Genomic DNA, 20,874 nt, shown 5'->3' with positions numbered 1-20,874 from the left:
CTGTTCATGTATCAGCTTAAATTTATTATTCCTTTCCCTTTCTAACACTCTATAAGGACCTTCAAATTTGGGAGATACCTTTTCATTTGGTCCTTCCTTTACATGTACCTTTATATATACTTGTGAGCCTATCTTCAGGTCAGTCATGGAACTAGTTGTGTCATAGTATTTCTTATTTACCTGTTGGCCCTTTTCTAAAGATTGTCTGGTTTGTCTTATTATTTGAAAGGTTCTTTGCAGTTTCCAAGCTATATAGTCCTGGTAATCATATGTGTGCCTAGGAGGTTTTGCGTCATCTAACAATGAGTTTGGCAGTCTTTTCTGATAACCATAAAGCAAAAAGTGTGGGGTTTCTCCTACTGTCTCATTTACTGTGTTATTCAAAGTAAACTGAACGTCCTCTAACGCTAGGTCCCAATCTTCTGTAGTTGGACTAATGATAGTTCGCAGTACATCCAGTATCTTCTTATTGGCCCTTTCCACTGTCCCATTTGAACTCGGCTTATAAGGGGTTATCTCGCATTTCTTTATCTCAAAAAATTCACAAAGCTTTTTCATTACCTCACTGGTGAATTCGGGTGCATTGTCCGACAAAAGTACCTCCGGACACGAATGTCTTGTGAGTATTCTGGTCTTTAAAGCTTCTGCAACAGAAACTGCAGTTCTATCTCTGACTGGGACAATTTCTAAATACCGAGTCAAATAATCAATGAATACCAGTATATATTTATTTCCTCTCAAAGTTTTTGGAAAGGGTCCTATATGATCCATCTGAACTACCTCAAAAGGGTTTAAATTACTAGGATATTTTTCTAAAGGAGCTCTGACATTTACATGACCTTTATGCCTATTACAAGTTTGACATTCATTTACAAATTGCTTTGCTTCTTCGCTGCACTTAGGCCAAAAATAATTTCTATTTATTGTTCTCAGAGTCTTTTTGATTCCTGGATGTCCTGCCAACTTGTGGGTATGTGTTAGAGTTAATACTTCTTTAGTCAGGGTGTCAGGCACATATAGTCTAGAGCAAGCACTCCTATCCTTAGCCTTCTTATATAATATCCCATTTATTAATTCAAAATCTGACCTAGAGGTTTCATCTTGTAGCAAATCTCCTATTATTTTCCTGATACCTTCTTGTTTCTCTTGTTCTATTTTAACTCTCTCCAAATCTAAGTCTACGACCTGACAGCTGAAACAAAAAGTGTTAGTTGTGATAATTCTTTCAGTATCCTCTTGTGCTCTAGATAATCCATCTGCTAAAGTATTAAACTTACCTGGAATGTATCTAAATTCTGGAGCAAACTCCAGCACACTAATAAACCATCGATTAAACTTTAAGTTATTAGTGAAAGCTCTTTTCTTAAATAGGTCACAGATGGGTTTATGGTCAGTAAGTACATTTACTTTGTGTCCTAACAAAATGTGCCGAAACTTTCTCAGTGCCCAATAAATGGCTAAACATTCCTTTTCTGTGGTATTGTAATTTCGTTCGGCCGCATTCAGGACTCTACTTGCATAATATACTACCCTCATTCGGGTTTTTGCCTTCTGTAACAAAACCGCTCCTATTCCTGTATTCGAAGCATCACATGCTAAGTAAAATTGCTTGCTAAAGTCTGGATACACTAAGATAGGATCTTGGATCAATTTCTCCTTCAACTTTTGAAAAGCCTCCTCTTGCTCTGCTTTCCATTCAAACTCTACATCCTTCTTAGTTAATTCTGTCAATGGTTTAGCTATAGTAGCAAAATTTTTGACAAATGGTCTATAGTATCCTATCATCCCTAAAAATCTTCTTACACCTTTCAAATTTTTGTGGAGCAGGATATTCCACAATCGCCTTTATTTTTCCTTCTTGCATGCGTAATCCATCAGCACTGATCACATGTCCTAAATATTCTAATGATTTCCTCAAGAATTGACATTTCTTAACCTTTATCTTTAATCCTGCCAGTCTTAGTCGTTCTAAAACGATTTCTATGGTTCCGAAATGGCTCTCTATATCTTTGCTAAATATAATGACATCATCTAAATAGACTGACACATTCTCTATGTCTCCTAAGATCTGTAACATTAACCTTACAAAAGTCAATGGAGCTGATGTTAACCCAAATGGCATTACCTGAAATTCTAAGTGTTCTTTATGTGTGCTGAAGGCAGTTAATGGCTTTGATTCTTCGTCTAAAGGTACTTGCCAATATCCACTTAGTAGATCTAAGGATGAGAAGATCTTTGCTCCTCCTAACTGAGCCAATACATCATTTATTACAGGCATGGGCATCCTATCAGGAACTGTGTTCGCATTCAACTTGCGATAATCAATCACTAATCTGTAACTTCCATCTTTCTTTGGAATCAACAACATGGGAGAATTATAAGGTGATTTAGAGGGTATGACCACTCCTTCTTCTTTCATTTCTTCTATCATTTTATCTACTATTGGACGTTGGCTGATAGGTAATTTATAATTAGGTATGAAAAAGGGTTTGGCTCCATCATCTAGGATTATCTTATGTCTTAACACCTCAGTCCTACCTAACCTATCACCTGTAATTGCTATGCCCGGCCTATATTTATTTAAGGTTTCTATTAACCTTTTTCGGTACTCAGGAAAATCGGTGTTATCTATCTCCCTATCTATTCCTGCATCAATGTTTCCTATGGTAAAGAATGCTTCCTCCTCTAACGGAATCATTTTGTGTGTAACTTCTATTCCTGTACAAAATTCTGTACCCGCTAACAAATGGAGTCTTTTATCAGAATAATTCATGACATAAGTAGTACAGGCTAATCCCTCCATCTGAACTAATGAGTTATCCATTCTGACATATTCTGGTAATCCTTCTGGGGTCAAGATTACATCATTATTAGTGTGTAGGCGGGTTATCAAATATACTCTAGTAAGAGTATTGGGCAGTAGTACTACATCTCTAGCTAGCCTAAATCTTATTTTGTTTGCATCTGCTGTGCTGATCAGACTTATTTCCCCAGTTTGTACTTGAGTACAAAAACATGAATCTTCATCTCCTCCTTTTTGAGATTCTGTTTCTCTTAAGTGTCTTAATTCTTGTGAATTCAATGTGCCTAGCAGCAAAACTTCTTGGAATTCCCTTTTATCTATTCTCTCAGATTCTCTGTCGACATTTTTCTCCTTAGTATGTGTGCTGCCTTTACAAGAAGTAATTTCCCCCTTTCTGGGTGCAATTGCTAAATTCTCTTCTTTCTCCCTTTCTTCTGATTTTACTTTGATTTCCCTTTCTCTTTCTGAACCGGAGTGTGTTTCAACTATCGAAGCGGTCCCCTGCAAATTGGCCAAATTTGTAGTGGACTTGTCATCAACAAGTTGGAAACAGACTTCCTGATTATTTCCCTTTAGAACTAATCTTCTGTCTTGACAATCAAAAACTATGCCAAAATCTTGCATTGTTGCAAAAGAAATCAAAGCTCGAGCGGGAAATGCTACTTCTTGCAAAACCAAAAATGGCACTTGACACTTCTTCTCTAGCAATTCAATGTTTAAATCTATGGCTCCTACATTGTTAAGCTGATTGCCAGTTATCCCCTGAATTAATGTATCCTCACTCCTAATTGCAGAAATAGGTATATTCAAATAATCAGTTAAGGTATGGAGCCCTATGAGATTTACAGTACTTCCTGAATCTAACAAACTAAGACATTCTTTACCTTCTATCTTGATATTTGTCTTGGGTAATGATTGCTGTCGGAAGGATAAATATGTTGCTGGCAACGTGGATGTACCTCCGCTACCTGCAACATCCTTCCATTCTTTGGTTTCCCTATTTCCTGGACTCCTATCCTGCTCTTCTAGTCACTTTCTGTTACCTTGTTTTTCTTCGGAGTAATTAGTAGGGTTTGAGTTATCCCTTGCCTGTACCTGAGGAGTATTTTCGGAGGGTTTATTATGTTTCTTACCTTGGTACCAACATTCTTGGTCTGTGTGACCTCCTCTTTGACAATACTGGCAATACCTATTCTTTGGTCTAGCTCCCTTATGATGATAATTCCCTCTAGATTTATATGTTTCATTATAATTTCCTCTGTTTTGTTCATTTGACTTGTAAGGGGGCTGGTTATTTTGATAATTTTTATGGTAATATTTATTCCTACCGGTCTCGTTATTTTTATCTTCCCTGTAATTCTGATACCTTCTTTGCTTGGTATTTGCCGAAAAAGTGACCTCTTCAATTTGGGTCTCGTTTTTCTGGATGATTTCCTGGATTTGGCTCAACGTTTTTGTGAGCTTTTGGGCAGGATCTAACTTTAGGTCCTTGAAAGCCTTCCTTTCCCTTTCACCAAAGGCTGCATACAATGTACCGTAGGCCATATAAGTCAAAATTTCATCTAAATCCACCAGTTGGTTATTATCCTCACTAAACTGCATTCTGTTTCCTACCGTGATTGTGGGTAATGACAAAATGTCTTCCTTAACTACTCCTAAATGATTCAGAACCTGGGTATACAGACTAGGCATGGAATCACCTTCAAATTTAGCCGAGTTAAACCTATACAAGTTCAACAACCGATCGGTCTCCTTGGCCGATCGCCACAATAGTCTGCATTCCTCCTTGAACTCGTTGAAAGTGGTAATTTTTTCAAAGGCCTTACCGTTTAATGTAGGGTGAGCATCCCCTACGTCTACGTTGACTAACATCATTGCCTGTTTAATTTTTGCAACATCGTCAGTTATTTTAAAACTAGCGATCCTATTCTCTGTGTCCGCTAACCACTTATCTACACTGTATTTCTCTAACCTTTGTTTGTCGGGATTATCCCTACTTACATTTCCACAAAACCGTGTGGTTTGTGTGATCAGCCCAGCGGAATTCATATCGGCAATATTTGCTCTTACCGGACTCGAACTTCGGTTTCTAGTCAGATTTTGACGTCTTCCTACACTAGCACTTCGCGACCGTCTGTCTGCAGTTAATCTCAAGTCGTATTGATATTGTGTAAGTCTTTGGAAAATATTGTCCAGACTCATATCACAAAAAAAAGGAAAAATTAAAACACCAAAATTTTCTTACGAGAGACAAATGCCCTAACTTCCTATTCTATAGAGAGACAGTATTTATACAAAACAAGAGAGTGAACGAAAACATGCAAACTACTCACATATCCATTGGTTCACGACTCCTTTGGTTTCCCTCTGTTTTTCTTGAGATTGTTTTGTATTTCTTCGACACATAAAAGGGGGTTTCAGCACTTTCCTGAAATAAAGCCAGTATTAGTTCAAACTTAATACAACACGGCACAGTATCCCTTAACGATGCCACCATTTGTGAAGATGTCCTTGATTTAGTTAGCAATAACTTCTTAATTAGTCTAGTATCTTACCTCTTCCTTTAGTTTAATATTAATTGAATTTCTCTCAGGAGTTTACATAAGCAAAGTTTCGTGGGTGAGGGATACGAATGCTGGTTTCTTTCTTTACTAGACATAAAAAGGGGTTTGAACAGGCACTTACAAGCAGTCAAAAACAAAAGCGTGGTTTCTACATTAACACTTAGTGATGAACTCAGACGTCTTGACACTGGCTGGAGAATTTGGTGAATCCTGGTTTAGTTAGGCCTAAACGTCATCTATAGGCCTACTGTCGTCGCTGAAGTATAAGCCTTCGTCAGGTGTTGGGAAGGCTGGCGCGAAGTTCTAGACACGCCTTGGTCACTCGGGGACGTCACGCCTCTCGGTCGCTCTGGGACGTCTCGCCAAACGCACTCACAGACACTCAGGTGCGGGCGTAGTAACTTTGTTCGTCGTCCTTCGTTCTCAGGGGTAATTGTTCCCCTGTAATTTCGCGGCTGCTTTAGTATTCTACGTAATCGCCGTCCCTCAATTTGGTATAGGCAGCCGCCATGTGTTGTCGTCAAGGAGACCCGGCAGGTTAAGTAGGTCGTTAGACCTATTATACAGAGTGACTACTAGGAAGAGAGCGAGATGCCGTCTTCTCGTTGCTTATATATGGTCGTCCTGGGCGTGTCAAGCTATCCTTAATCACGTGACTTTTTCCCGGCTTCCACGTCTCATTCGTCTATGTTCCGTTCGACATTCAAGAACGGATCCTGTCGTTTGGGGGGGTTGTTTACGGGAAAGAACCCTGGAGTCAGCGAAATTAGTTGAAAACATCCTACCTAACTCCCGTTCACTCTCCTGTCTCTCCACAACTCTTTCTATATCTTTACAATTACTACTAACTGCATTTGTCTCCCCATCTCTTATTAATTAACAAAACCCACAAATAAAGACATCAATAACATACATAAACCTTCTGCATATGAAACTTACTCAAAAACAAGCATCTGTCTGACATATATATATATATATATATATATATATATATATATATATATGTATATATATATATATATATATGTGTGTGTGTGTGTGTGAGAGAGAGAGAGAGAGAGAGAGAGAGAGAGAGAGAGAGAGAGAGAGAGAGAGAGAGAGAGATAAGCTAAAAAAAAATTGACTGACAGCAAGTTTTTGTCCAAAATTCTTCAAGTTTTCCTTAACAAATTTTGTTAATTTCGGATAATCAAAAAAAAAAAATCGCCTTAAAATTTTCCCCACCTTAGCCTTTAAATTCAAGCGCAAATCCGCTGAAGTTTTCATATTGTCCCGAAATTATCAGAACGCTGTTTTTCCGGGGAGGTGTCCATTCGGAACCTTCAAGATTTTTTCATTCCTCCACATTCCGGAATCGAAACGATTTCTTCATTCCTCCGCGTTTCGGAATCTTCAAGAAGATTCCTTCGTTCATCCACGTTCAGAGTGAATTCTATTCGGGCCTTTCCCATTTCTGTGGAATCTTTCTTATCGTCTTCGACTAAAAAGTATTCTGAGAAAACTCTTGATTTCTCTTTCCTCCTTTTCTCTTTCAAGATTCGTTATTATTCCTACTTTCGGAAATGATCCGATTCCTTGCCTTCTCTTGAATCATCTTCATCGGATTCTTTCACCGCAGAAATGTGTACCTTCCTCCGAAATTCTGATTTCATCCTCAAAGATTCTCCTCTTTTTCTGGCGAATCTTCGACTCCGTCAGCCAGCCCGATCAAGTAAAGGAAAATACTAGGAAACAAAATGAACTAAAGAGAGGAAAGGATGAGAAATTTAAGGGGCTAACACCGCCATAACTAAATCGAATCAGTCGCTGCAAATTCACCTCGCCAAAAGATCCCCTGAAGGCCAGGAGCTTCTTCAGGGATCTGGAAGCCTTCCGAATCTTCAGATTATTTTCGTTGTTTCGGAGAGAGAGAGAGAGAGAGAGAGAGAGAGAGAGAGAGGGAGAGAGAGATTCGCCTTCAGATTCCTTGAAGAATATCCTGATTGGTTCTTTTCAGTTATTTCTTTCTGTTTCTTTTACCGACAAAATACGACTTCACTTTTCAAGAATCGTTCGATTCACCTTTCTTCGTATTCTTGAAAACTTCGGCTTCAGTCATCTAATTGTTTTTGCTCTTTTCATTTCTTTTATCTGTTTTTTAGTTTTCATTAATGGAGAGAGAGAGAGAGAGAGAGAGAGAGAGAGAGAGAGAGAGAGAGAGAGAGAGAGAGAGAGAGAGAGAGAGAGAGAGAGAGCCCGGAGCACATTTCGAATAAGCAAATACTTTCAAGCTCCCGCCGAAATTTTCTAAAACTAAAGGTGAATCATCACACTAGTAAAGTACATAGAAATTATGTTTTCATTCGCAATGTTGACTGTTATTGGTTGGGAGTTATTCAAATCTATGACAACGGATATGTGTTATTGGTCTGGAAACCCAGAGGAGGCTGACATTTTCATTGATATTGAAAAAATACCAGCAGCTATCCAGGAGGTTCCGGCAACGGAGCAGATATTTACATTCGGAAGTCCCCTTTCCCTTATGCAAGTAGGTGCAGGCGCGGCGGCTACAGGCCTTATGATGTTTGGACTTATGATGTTTGGATACCGTAAGTATAAGGCCCATTTGAAAGGCGAAATCGATTCGCTAAATGATGCCCTTGAGGACAGAGATAAGGAGATCGCTTCTCTGCAAAGGGTAAATCTGGAAAGGGAAGGCAAAATTTCTTCTCTGAATGATGCCCTTGAGGACAGAGATAAGGAGATCTCTTCTCTGCAAAGGGTAAATCTGGAAAGAGAAGAGGAAATTTCTTCACTGAACGATGCCCTTGAGGGCAGGGATAAGGAGATCTCTTCTCTGCAAAGAGTGAATCTGGAAAGAGAAGAGGAAATTTCTTCTCTGAACGATGCCCTTGAGGACAGGGATAAGGAGATCTCTTCTCTGCAAAGGGTGAATCTGGAAAGAGAAGAGGAAATTTCTTCTCTGAACGATGCCCTTGAGGACAGGGATAAGGAGATCTCTTCTCTGCAAAGGGTGAATCTGGAAAGAGAAGAGAGAATTTCTTCTCTGAACGATGCCCTTGAGGGCAGAGATAAGGAGATCTCTTCTCTGCAAAGGGTGAATCTGGAAAGAGAAGAGGAAATTTCTTCTCTGAACGATGCCCTTGAGGACAGGGATAAGGAGATCTCTTCTCTGCAAAGGGTGAATCTGGAAAGAGAAGAGGAAATTTCTTCTCTGAACGATGCCCTTGAGGGCAGAGATAAGGAGATCTCTTCTCTGCAAAGGGTGAATCTGGAAAGAGAAGAGGAAATTTCTTCTCTGAACGACGCCCTTGAGGACAGGGATAAGGAGATCTCTTCTCTGCAAAGGGTGACTCTGGAAAGAGAAGAGGAAATTTCTTCTCTGAACGATGCCCTTGAGGGCAGAGATAAGCGGATCTCTTCTCTGCAAAGGGTGAATCTGGAAAGAGAAGAGGAAATTTCTTCTCTGAACGATGCCCTTGAGGGCAGAGATAAGGAGATCTCTTCTCTGCAAAGGGTGACTCTGGAAAGAGAAGAGGAAATTTCTTCTCTGAACGATGCCCTTGAGGGCAGGGATAAGGAGATCTCTTCTCTGCAAAGGGTGACTCTGGAAAGAGAAGAGGAAATTTCTTCTCTGAACGATGCCCTTGAGGACAGGGATAAGGAGATCTCTTCTCTGCAAAGGGTGACTCTGGAAAGAGAAGAGGAAATTTCTTCTCTGAACGATGCCCTTGAGGGCAGGGATAAGGAGATCTCTTCTCTGCAAAGGGTGACTCTGGAAAGAGAAGAGGAAATTTCTTCTCTGAACGATGCCCTTGAGGGCAGGGATAAGGAGATCTCTTCTCTGCAAAGGGTGAATCTGGAAAGAGAAGAGGAAATTTCTTCTCTGAACGATACCCTTGAGGACAGAGATAAGGAGATCTCTTCTCTGCAAAAGGTAAATCTGGAAAGAAAAGAAGAAATTTCTTCTCTGAACGATGCCCTTGAGGACAGGGATAAGGAGATCTCTTCTCTGCAAAGGGTGAATCTGGAAAGAGAAGAGGAAATTTCTTCTCTGACCGATGCCCTTGAGGGCAGAGATAAGGAGATCTCTTCTCTGCAAAGGGTAAATCTGGAAAGAGAAGAAGAAATTTCTTCTCTGAACGATGCCCTTGAGGACAGGGATAAGGAGATCTCTTCTCTGCAAAGGGTGAATCTGGAAAGAGAAGAGGAAATTTCTTCTCTGAACGATGCCCTTGAGGGCAGAGATAAGGAGATCTCTTCTCTGCAAAGGGTAAATCTGGAAAGAGAAGAGGAAATTTCTTCTCTGAACGATGCCCTTGAGGGCAGAGATAAGGAGATCTCTTCTCTGCAAAGGGTAAATCTGGAAAGAGAAGAAGAAATTTCTTCTCTGAACGATGCCCTTGAGGACAGGGATAAGGAGATCTCTTCTCTGCAAAGGGTGAATCTGGAAAGAGAAGAGGAAATTTCTTCTCTGAACGATGCCCTTGAGGGCAGAGATAAGGAGATCTCTTCTCTGCAAAGGGTAAATCTGGAAAGAGAAAAGGAAATTTCTTCTCTGAACGATGCCCTTGAGGACAGGGATAAGGAGATCTCTTCTCTGCAAAGGGTGAATCTGGAAAGAGAAGAGGAAATTTCTTCTCTGAACGATGCCCTTGAGGACAGAGATAAGGAGATCTCTTCTCTGCAAAGGGTAAATCTGGAAAGAGAACAGGAAATTTCTTCTCTGAATGATACCCTTGAGGACAGAGATAATGAGATCTCTTCTCTGAAAAGGACAAATCTGAAGAAAGAAAAGGAACTTCTAGAGATGGAAGAACGTCTTAGGGAACAAGAAAATAACAGGATTATTCAGCAGACTGTAGAAGCAGCTCTGAATACCCAGATAGCCGAGCTTGCATTAGAGGCTCATGGTTTACTACAAGCTCTCAATGGGAAAACTTATTTGATTGATAAACTTGAGAAGCAGCAGGAATTACTACAGGAACAGGTGATTGCAGCAAACGCTGAAAATGCTGCATTGAGACACCTAGCCACTGACCAAAAGGAACAATTGGTAAAGAAACAGGACGAATTTTCAAAGTTGGAGACAGTAATTGAGGAGAAAAACAAACAATTGGAAGAAGATCGACTGGTGATAGAAGAATTGGAAAACCAAGAAAAATTAGCGGCTGATAGAGAGAAGATATTACAGGACGAAATTCGGTGTCTAAGAGCTAATGTACAGGTGATGAATGAAGTACTTGATGACTTGAAAAAGAGAAATTTAGACGATTATAAACTCACACAAGAACTAAAATTGTTGCTTAATGAGGCCAAAAAAGATCTCAACATACTTGAGGTAGAAAATGCAGCCAAAGTGGAGGAGCTGGAAGGTAAAAACTCTTCACTTCATGAGCAAGTCCTAAATCTAGAACAACAAAAGGCTGATATACAAAAGGAAAAGGAATTGGTTGGAATTCAACTCCAGGAAATAGAAGCAGCTTTGAATACCCAGATAGCCGAGCTTGCATTAGAGGCAAATGGGTTACTACAAGCTCTCAATGGGAAAACTATTTTGATTGATAAACTTGAGAAGCAGCAGGAATTACTACAGGAACAGGTGATTGCAGCAAACGCTGAAAATGCTGCATTGAGACACCTAGCCACTGACCAAAAGGAACAATTGGTAAAGAAAAAGGACGAATTTTCAAAGTTGGAGACAGTAATTGAGGAGAAAAACAAACAATTGGAAGAAGATCGACTGGTGATAGAAGAATTGGAAAACCAAGAAAAATTAGCGGCTGATAGAGAGAAGATATTACAGGACGAAATTCGGTGTCTAAGAGCTAATGTACAGGTGATGAATGAAGTACTTGATGACTTGAAAAAGAGAAATTTAGACGATTATAAACTCACACAAGAACTAAAATTGTTGCTTAATGAGGCCAAAAAAGATCTCGACATACTTGAGGTAGAAAATGCAGCCAAAGTGGAGGAGCTGGAAGGTAAAAACTCTTCACTTCATGAGCAAGTCCTAAATCTAGAACAACAAAAGGCTGATATACAAAAGGAAAAGGAATTGGTTGGAATTCAACTCCAGGAAATAGAAGCAGCTTTGAATACCCAGATAGCCGAGCTTGCATTAGAGGCAAATGGGTTACTACAAGCTCTCAATGGGAAAACTATTTTGATTGATAAACTTGAGAAGCAGCAGGAATTACTACAGGAACAGGTGATTGCAGCAAACGCTGAAAATGCTGCATTGAGACACCTAGCCACTGACCAAAAGGAACAATTGGTAAAGAAAAAGGACGAATTTTCAAAGTTGGAGACAGTAATTGAGGAGAAAAACAAACAATTGGAAGAAGATCGACTGGTGATAGAAGAATTGGAAAACCAAGAAAAATTAGCGGCTGATAGAGAGAAGATATTACAGGACGAAATTCGGTGTCTAAGAGCTAATGTACAGGTGATGAATGAAGTACTTGATGACTTGAAAAAGAGAAATTTAGACGATTATAAACTCACACAAGAACTAAAATTGTTGCTTAATGAGGCCAAAAAAGATCTCAACATACTTGAGGTAGAAAATGCAGCCAAAGTGGAGGAGCTGGAAGGTAAAAACTCTTCACTTCATGAGCAAGTCCTAAATCTAGAACAACAAAAGGCTGATATACAAAAGGAAAAGGAATTGGTTGGAATTCAACTCCAGGAAATAGAAGCAGCTTTGAATACCCAGATAGCCGAGCTTGCATTAGAGGCAAATTTGTTACTACAAGCTCTCAATGGGAAAACTATTTTGATTGATAAACTTGAGAAGCAGCAGGAATTACTACAGGAACAGGTGATTGCAGCAAACGCTGAAAATGCTGCATTGAGAGACCTAGCCACTGACCAAAAGGAACAATTGGTAAAGAAACAGGACGAATTTTCAAAGTTGGAGACAGTAATTGAGGAGAAAAACAAACAATTGGAAGAAGATCGACTGGTGATAGAAGAATTGGAAAACCAAGAAAAATTAGCGGCTGATAGAGAGAAGATATTACAGGACGAAATTCGGTGTCTAAGAGCTAATGTACAGGTGAAGAATGAAGTACTTGATGACTTGAAAAAGAGAAATTTAGATGATTATAAACTCACACAAGAACTAAAATTGTTGCTTAATGAGGCCAAAAAAGATCTCAACATACTTGAGGTAGAAAATGCAGCCAAAGTGGAGGAGCTGGAAGGTAAAAACTCTTCACTTCATGAGCAAGTCCTAAATCTAGAACAACAAAAGGCTGATATACAAAAGGAAAAGGAATTGGTTGGAATTCAACTCCAGGAAATAGAAGCAGCTTTGAATACCCAGATAGCCGAGCTTGCATTAGAGGCAAATGGGTTACTACAAGCTCTCAATGGGAAAACTATTTTGATTGATAAACTTGAGAAGCAGCAGGAATTACTACAGGAACAGGTGATTGCAGCAAACGCTGAAAATGCTGCATTGAGACACCTAGCCACTGACCAAAAGGAACAATTGGTAAAGAAACAGGACGAATTTTCAAAGTTGGAGACAGTAATTGAGGAGAAAAACAAACAATTGGAAGAAGATCGACTGGTGATAGAAGAATTGGAAAACCAAGAAAAATTAGCGGCTGATAGAGAGAAGATATTACAGGACGAAATTCGGTGTCTAAGAGCTAATGTACAGGTGATGAATGAAGTACTTGATGACTTGAAAAAGAGAAATTTAGACGATTATAAACTCACACAAGAACTAAAATTGTTGCTTAATGAGGCCAAAAAAGATCTCAACATACTTGAGGTAGAAAATGCAGCCAAAGTGGAGGAGCTGGAAGGTAAAAACTCTTCACTTCATGAGCAAGTCCTAAATCTAGAACAACAAAAGGCTGATATACAAAAGGAAAAGGAATTGGTTGGAATTCAACTCCAGGAAATAGAAGCAGCTTTGAATACCCAGATAGCCGAGCTTGCATTAGAGGCAAATGGGTTACTACAAGCTCTCAATGGGAAAACTATTTTGATTGATAAACTTGAGAAGCAGCAGGAATTACTACAGGAACAGGTGATTGCAGCAAACGCTGAAAATGCTGCATTGAGACACCTAGCCACTGACCAAAAGGAACAATTGGTAAAGAAACAGGACGAATTTTCAAAGTTGGAGACAGTAATTGAGGAGAAAAACAAACAATTGGAAGAAGATCGACTGGTGATAGAAGAATTGGAAAACCAAGAAAAATTAGCGGCTGATAGAGAGAAGATATTACAGGACGAAATTCGGTGTCTAAGAGCTAATGTACAGGTGATGAATGAAGTACTTGATGACTTGAAAAAGAGAAATTTAGACGATTATAAACTCACACAAGAACTAAAATTGTTGCTTAATGAGGCCAAAAAAGATCTCAACATACTTGAGGTAGAAAATGCAGCCAAAGTGGAGGAGCTGGAAGGTAAAAACTCTTCACTTCATGAGCAAGTCCTAAATCTAGAACAACAAAAGGCTGATATACAAAAGGAAAAGGAATTGGTTGGAATTCAACTCCAGGAAATAGAAGCAGCTTTGAATACCCAGATAGCCGAGCTTGCATTAGAGGCAAATGGGTTACTACAAGCTCTCAATGGGAAAACTATTTTGATTGATAAACTTGAGAAGCAGCAGGAATTACTACAGGAACAGGTGATTGCAGCAAACGCTGAAAATGCTGCATTGAGAGACCTAGCCACTGACCAAAAGGAACAATTGGTAAAGAAACAGGACGAATTTTCAAAGTTGGAGACAGTAATTGAGGAGAAAAACAAACAATTGGAAGAAGATCGACTGGTGATAGAAGAATTGGAAAACCAAGAAAAATTAGCGGCTGATAGAGAGAAGATATTACAGGACGAAATTCGGTGTCTAAGAGCTAATGTACAGGTGATGAATGAAGTACTTGATGACTTGAAAAAGAGAAATTTAGACGATTATAAACTCACACAAGAACTAAAATTGTTGCTTAATGAGGCCAAAAAAGATCTCAACATACTTGAGGTAGAAAATGCAGCCAAAGTGGAGGAGCTGGAAGGTAAAAACTCTTCACTTCATGAGCAAGTCCTAAATCTAGAACAACAAAAGGCTGATATACAAAAGGAAAAGGAATTGGTTGGAATTCAACTCCAGGAAATAGAAGCAGCTTTGAATACCCAGATAGCCGAGCTTGCATTAGAGGCAAATGGGTTACTACAAGCTCTCAATGGGAAAACTATTTTGATTGATAAACTTGAGAAGCAGCAGGAATTACTACAGGAACAGGTGATTGCAGCAAACGCTGAAAATGCTGCATTGAGACACCTAGCCACTGACCAAAAGGAACAATTGGTAAAGAAACAGGACGAATTTTCAAAGTTGGAGACAGTAATTGAGGAGAAAAACAAACAATTGGAAGAAGATCGACTGGTGATAGAAGAATTGGAAAACCAAGAAAAATTAGCGGCTGATAGAGAGAAGATATTACAGGACGAAATTCGGTGTCTAAGAGCTAATGTACAGGTGATGAATGAAGTACTTGATGACTTGAAAAAGAGAAATTTAGACGATTATAAACTCACACAAGAACTAAAATTGTTGCTTAATGAGGCCAAAAAAGATCTCAACATACTTGAGGTAGAAAATGCAGCCAAAGTGGAGGAGCTGGAAGGTAAAAACTCTTCACTTCATGAGCAAGTCCTAAATCTAGAACAACAAAAGGCTGATATACAAAAGGAAAAGGAATTGGTTGGAATTCAACTCCAGGAAATAGAAGCAGCTTTGAATACCCAGATAGCCGAGCTTGCATTAGAGGCAAATGGGTTACTACAAGCTCTCAATGGGAAAACTATTTTGATTGATAAACTTGAGAAGCAGCAGGAATTACTACAGGAACAGGTGATTGCAGCAAACGCTGAAAATGCTGCATTGAGAGACCTAGCCACTGACCAAAAGGAACAATTGGTAAAGAAACAGGACGAATTTTCAAAGTTGGAGACAGTAATTGAGGAGAAAAACAAACAATTGGAAGAAGATCGACTGGTGATAGAAGAATTGGAAAACCAAGAAAAATTAGCGGCTGATAGAGAGAAGATATTACAGGACGAAATTCGGTGTCTAAGAGCTAATGTACAGGTGATGAATGAAGTACTTGATGACTTGAAAAAGAGAAATTTAGACGATTATAAACTCACACAAGAACTAAAATTGTTGCTTAATGAGGCCAAAAAAGATCTCAACATACTTGAGGTAGAAAATGCAGCCAAAGTGGAGGAGCTGGAAGGTAAAAACTCTTCACTTCATGAGCAAGTCCTAAATCTAGAACAACAAAAGGCTGATATACAAAAGGAAAAGGAATTGGTTGGAATTCAACTCCAGGAAATAGAAGCAGCTTTGAATACCCAGATAGCCGAGCTTGCATTAGAGGCAAATGGGTTACTACAAGCTCTCAATGGGAAAACTATTTTGATTGATAAACTTGAGAAGCAGCAGGAATTACTACAGGAACAGGTGATTGCAGCAAACGCTGAAAATGCTGCATTGAGAGACCTAGCCACTGACCAAAAGGAACAATTGGTAAAGAAAAAGGACGAATTTTCAAAGTTGGAGACAGTAATTGAGGAGAAAAACAAACAATTGGAAGAAGATCGACTGGTGATAGAAGAATTGGAAAACCAAGAAAAATTAGCGGCTGATAGAGAGAAGATATTACAGGACGAAATTCGGTGTCTAAGAGCTAATGTTCAGGTGATGAGTGAAGCACTTGATGATTTGAAAAAGAGAAATTTAGACGATTATAAACTCACACAAGAACTAAAATTGTTGCTTAATGAGGCCAAAAAAGATCTCAACATACTTGAGGTAGAAAATGCAGCCAAAGTGGAGGAGCTGGAAGGTAAAAACTCTTCACTTCATGAGCAAGTCCTAAATCTAGAACAACAAAAGGCTGATATACAAAAGGAAAAGGAATTGGTTGGAATTCAACTCCAGGAAATAGAAGCAGCTTTGAATACCCAGATAGCCAAGCTTGCATTAGAGGCAAATGGGTTACTACAAGCTCTCAATGGGAAAACTATTTTGATTGATAAACTTGAGAAGCAGCAGGAATTACTACAGGAAAAGGTGATTGCAGCAGATGCTGAAAATGTTGAATTGAGAGAGCTAGCCACTGACCAAAATGAACAATTGGTAAAGAAAAAGGACGAATTTTCAAAGTTGGAGACAGTAATTGAGGAGAAAAACAAACAATTGGAAGAAGATCGACTGGTGATAGAAGAATTGGAAAACCAAGAAAAATTAGCGGCTGATAGAGAGAAGATATTACAGGACGAAATTCGGTGTCTAAGAGCTAATGTTCAGGTGATGAGTGAAGCACTTGATGATTTGAAAAAGAGAAATTTAGACGATTATAATCTTACACAAAGACTAAAATGGTTGCTTAAAGAAGCCAATAAAGATCTCAACATACTTGAGGGACAAAACGCAACCAAAGTAGAGCAGTTGGAAGGTGAAATCTCTACACTTCACGAACAAGTCCTAAATCTAAAACAGCAACTGGCTGACATACAAAAGCAAAAGGATATGGTTGAAATTCAGCTCCAGGAAATAGATGCAGTTACGAACCTACTTATAGTCAACCTGGAATTTGAAATATCTAGTTTACATCAAGATCTCAACTTACGAATTGATGTAATTAGAAAACTAGAAAATGATCATACCAGGCTTGTTGAAGAAATGGCTATCGATAAAAGAAAAGTAGAGGAACTTAACAATGCCCTTGAGGAGAGAGATAATGAGATCTCTTCTATGAAGAAGATAATTCAGGAAAATGAGGAAAAAGCTGAAAAAATGGAAGAGCAATTGAAAGAAGAACAGGAAGAGAGAAGGAAAGGAGAAGAGGAACAACGTCATACCCTTGAGGAGAGGGAGAATGAGATCTCCTTTCTGAAAAAGACAATCCTGGAGAAAGAAAAGGAGATTCAAATCATGGAAGAAAGGCTTGAAATAAATGAAGTAAAAAGGGGCATTCAGAAGAAAAAAATTGATTTTCTTTTGAAGGAAATAGAGGAAAAAATAGCCCAAATAAACCTAATTAATCTTGAACAGGAACTTGGAAACGAACAACCAGGGAAGCAAGATATGGAGTAAAGAAGTTACTTCCATCTAGAGACAGACGAGAAGAGGAAGGAATTTGAAGCGTCGCACCAATCACTAGAGGAGAAGGAAGTTCTACAAGATAAGATGACCCAAACAGAGTTCCACGAATCAAGACCTGGGAAGGATATTTTCGACGCCATCCGAGAGGAGAAGCAGAAGCAATGGGTAGACTACAGAAGAAATCAGGACGAAAGAGATGGTATGATTACAAAACTATTTGATGCTTGTGGTCAGGTTGTGAGCAATTTTATCAGAGACGATATCATCCCAGAGAAAGAAAAGGAGGATAGTGAAAATTAAATAACTCCAAAATTCAAAATATAAAACCTAAAAATAAAAAAAAAAATACAAACTAGAAAATCCAAAAAAACATAAAAACTAGAAAATCCAAAAAAAAAAATATAAAAACTAAAATTCTAAAAAAATATTAAAAAAAAAAAACATAAAAACTAGAAAATCGCCAAAAAAATATAAAAACTAGAAAAAAAATAAAAACTAGAAAACCCAAGAAAGAAGCAGGAGATGGGAGGAGGGAAACAACAAGATGGCGACTTTTCCAGGACCAGAATTTCAGGATATTTGGACTGACTGACTACCCAGCTTGAAGGACGGTTGGATGGATGGCCCAGCTTGAGCAGATACAAGATTAATTCTCCAGCTTGAACGACACTTGGAATAATCTGGAGGACTGGCACTGCAGAGGGAAGAAACCTGGCACATTCTAGTATGCTATGTACCTTGATGGGGTGTACAGGACCTTTGTCAAGTGTACAAATGGTCGGATATCTAGATCTATTCTTTTGGATACCAACCTTCGGGTGGTTCTGGGGGAATAATCTAGAACACCGGCTCTGCAGAGGGAATGAGCTAGGCTTCTTCTAGTATGCAGTCTTGTCCTTATAGGTTAGTCCAAGTTAGTTCAGCTGGGGAAGGAAGCTGTGTCTCTGCTGAGGTGTTCATCCAATGGCTGTTGATGGAGGGCTGGGAGCAGTCAGTTTTGGTCGTAAGGATGCTTGGCTTGAATGTCGTCATCAGACACAACTGACTATTGATAGGCTAGGTGGAGTAAGGGAAGTGGGCCGAAACCTATTTCAGTATAAAGGGGCTACCTCTGGCGTGGCGTAAAAACCCGTAAGTTCAAAGCCCAGAACACTGAAGTAGGTTTCAAGTGGCTTCTCTTGTCCCCCCCTGCCTTTGTGTTCCATGGCAAGTGAAATATCATTGTAGAATTGAGGCAAAAGAGGAGGGAAGGAGGGTCGTGGGAACCAAGCCTGCAAACATGAAAGTAGGCAAAACCCACCTGATGAGCCCTTTGGTTAGGGCGAAACCCTTATTTACATATATATATATATATATATATATATATATATATATATATATATATATATATATATATATATATATATATATAATATATATATATATATATATATATAATATATATATATATATATATATATATATATATATATATATATATATATATCATGTATATATGCATATATATACATATATATACATATACACACTTATATACATATATATACATGTACACATACATATATACATTTAATATATATATATATATATATATATATATATATATGATAAATTTTGCACATTTTTACGTGTTTTTCATATTCAAATAAGCCATATATATTTTTGATACATTAATGTCTGGATTCTCTTAACGACCTCGGGATCAGAGCCCCAGGCGAAATCACACAAAGACAAGAGCTTGGCTCCGGCCGGGAATCGAACCCTGGTCGGCAAGTTGTGTGATTTCGCCTGGGGCTCTGATCCCGAGGTCGTTAAGAGAATCCAGACATTAATGTATCCAAAATATATATAGCAATATATATTTTTGATACATTAATGTCTGGATTCTCTTAACGACCTCGGGATCAGAGCCCCAGGCGAAATCACACAAAGACAAGAGCTTGGCTCCGGCCGGGAATCGAACCCTGGCCAGGCGAAATCACACAAAGACAAGAGCTTGGCTCCGGCCGGGAATCGAACCCTGGTCTATACAAGCTTGCCGACCAGGGTTCGATTCCCGGCCGGAGCCAAGCTCTTGTCTTTGTGTGATTTCGCCTGGGGCTCTGATCCCGAGGTCGTTAAGAGAATCCAGACATTAATGTATCAAAAATATATATGGCTTATTTGAATAAATAAATATATATATATATATATATATATATATATATATATATATATATATATATATATATATGGTACTTTATGTTTATAATTTGAAGACAGAATCTGTCTGGGCACATTCTGCTCCAGATAGTTTTTAGGATAACAGGATAACATTTACGTTTCTCCGTTTATTAGTTGATGTCGTAACGTGTTTTGTCCAAATAATTAATGGAAAAACGCTAATGCAATTTTCTTCTTATCCTACTATCGAGCAAAGACTGTCCGAAAAGATGCTGTTTGTGAATTTTGCGATGCTACTAAGATGTTTATCCAATATGAACATATATGTATGTGTATAGATAGATAGATAGATATGTGTAGAATTCACGAAACTGACATGTGACAAACTTCTGGGGACCAACTGCCTCTCTCTTCAGGTAGTTCAACACCTCTGAAGAGGGAACAGTACGCCCTTAAAAGGCTTATAAAGATTAATCTCTCAAATAAATTTCTTTGAATTGTTGGTTTTAATCAAGAACTTACAACAAAGTTATAATATCATTACTAGCTAAGCTACACCCTAAGTTGTAAAAACAGGGTGGTCTAAACCTCTGATTTCATCTAATGACTTCGTCAGCTACCTTTCACAATTTCCCTTCAATCATCGTCCTCTCTCTCTCTCTCTCTCTCTCTCTCTCTCTCTCTCTCTCTCTCTCTCTCTCTCTCTCTGGGACTAAACGAAACCCTATAGTAACCAAAAGTTTGCATCGGCAAAACCCCATTAAGCTTAAGCATTCAGATCTTTTGTACCTCAATCTTGAGGTGTCCCATGACCGAGACAAGGACCTTCCATTATATACTTACAGGGTTGAAATAGGATACGAATTATAAGCACGAAAATTGTATGATTTAATGAGTATTCCAAAATGAGGAAAATATATATAATCCAGAAATCATGGTTGATATGGATGGTTAATCAGATCATGGCAAATCCCTTAAGCCAGGTATGGAATTGTGAACTTAGGTCATATGGAAAACCTGTTGTTGTACCATAAAGTGAAAGTAAGGTTAGACAACAACAGAGAAAACAAAGAAGAAATCTAAAAGAGCCATAAAGTTTATGGCTTAAAAAATATGTGCAGCTAGGAAACAAAAGGGTGACGAAAAAACCATGAGTATTGCCTGCAGAGCACCTCGTGAAATGAAATGACAGCAATGCC

At 38.7% G+C, this 20,874-nt stretch overlaps 1 protein-coding gene across 1 annotated transcript; it reads left to right on the top strand.

The window, feature by feature from the left end:
• The first annotated feature begins 7,714 nt into the window (after nucleotides 1–7,714).
• LOC137635917 (GRIP and coiled-coil domain-containing protein 2-like) lies at nucleotides 7,715–17,503 on the top strand. The gene is made up of 3 exons (XM_068368359.1): nucleotides 7,715–8,128; nucleotides 9,305–9,472; nucleotides 10,028–17,503. The coding sequence occupies exons 1-3, from the start codon at nucleotides 7,715–7,717 to the stop codon at nucleotides 17,501–17,503; spliced, it is 8,058 nt and encodes a 2,685-aa protein (XP_068224460.1).
• The last annotated feature ends 3,371 nt before the right edge of the window (nucleotides 17,504–20,874 follow it).

The sequence above is a fragment of the Palaemon carinicauda genome, unplaced genomic scaffold (genome assembly GCF_036898095.1).
Source record: "Palaemon carinicauda isolate YSFRI2023 unplaced genomic scaffold, ASM3689809v2 scaffold198, whole genome shotgun sequence".
Lineage (NCBI taxonomy): Eukaryota > Metazoa > Arthropoda > Malacostraca > Decapoda > Palaemonidae > Palaemon > Palaemon carinicauda.
Note: the sequence above shows the minus strand (reverse complement) of the source record. Positions and strands in the feature narration are given on the sequence as shown.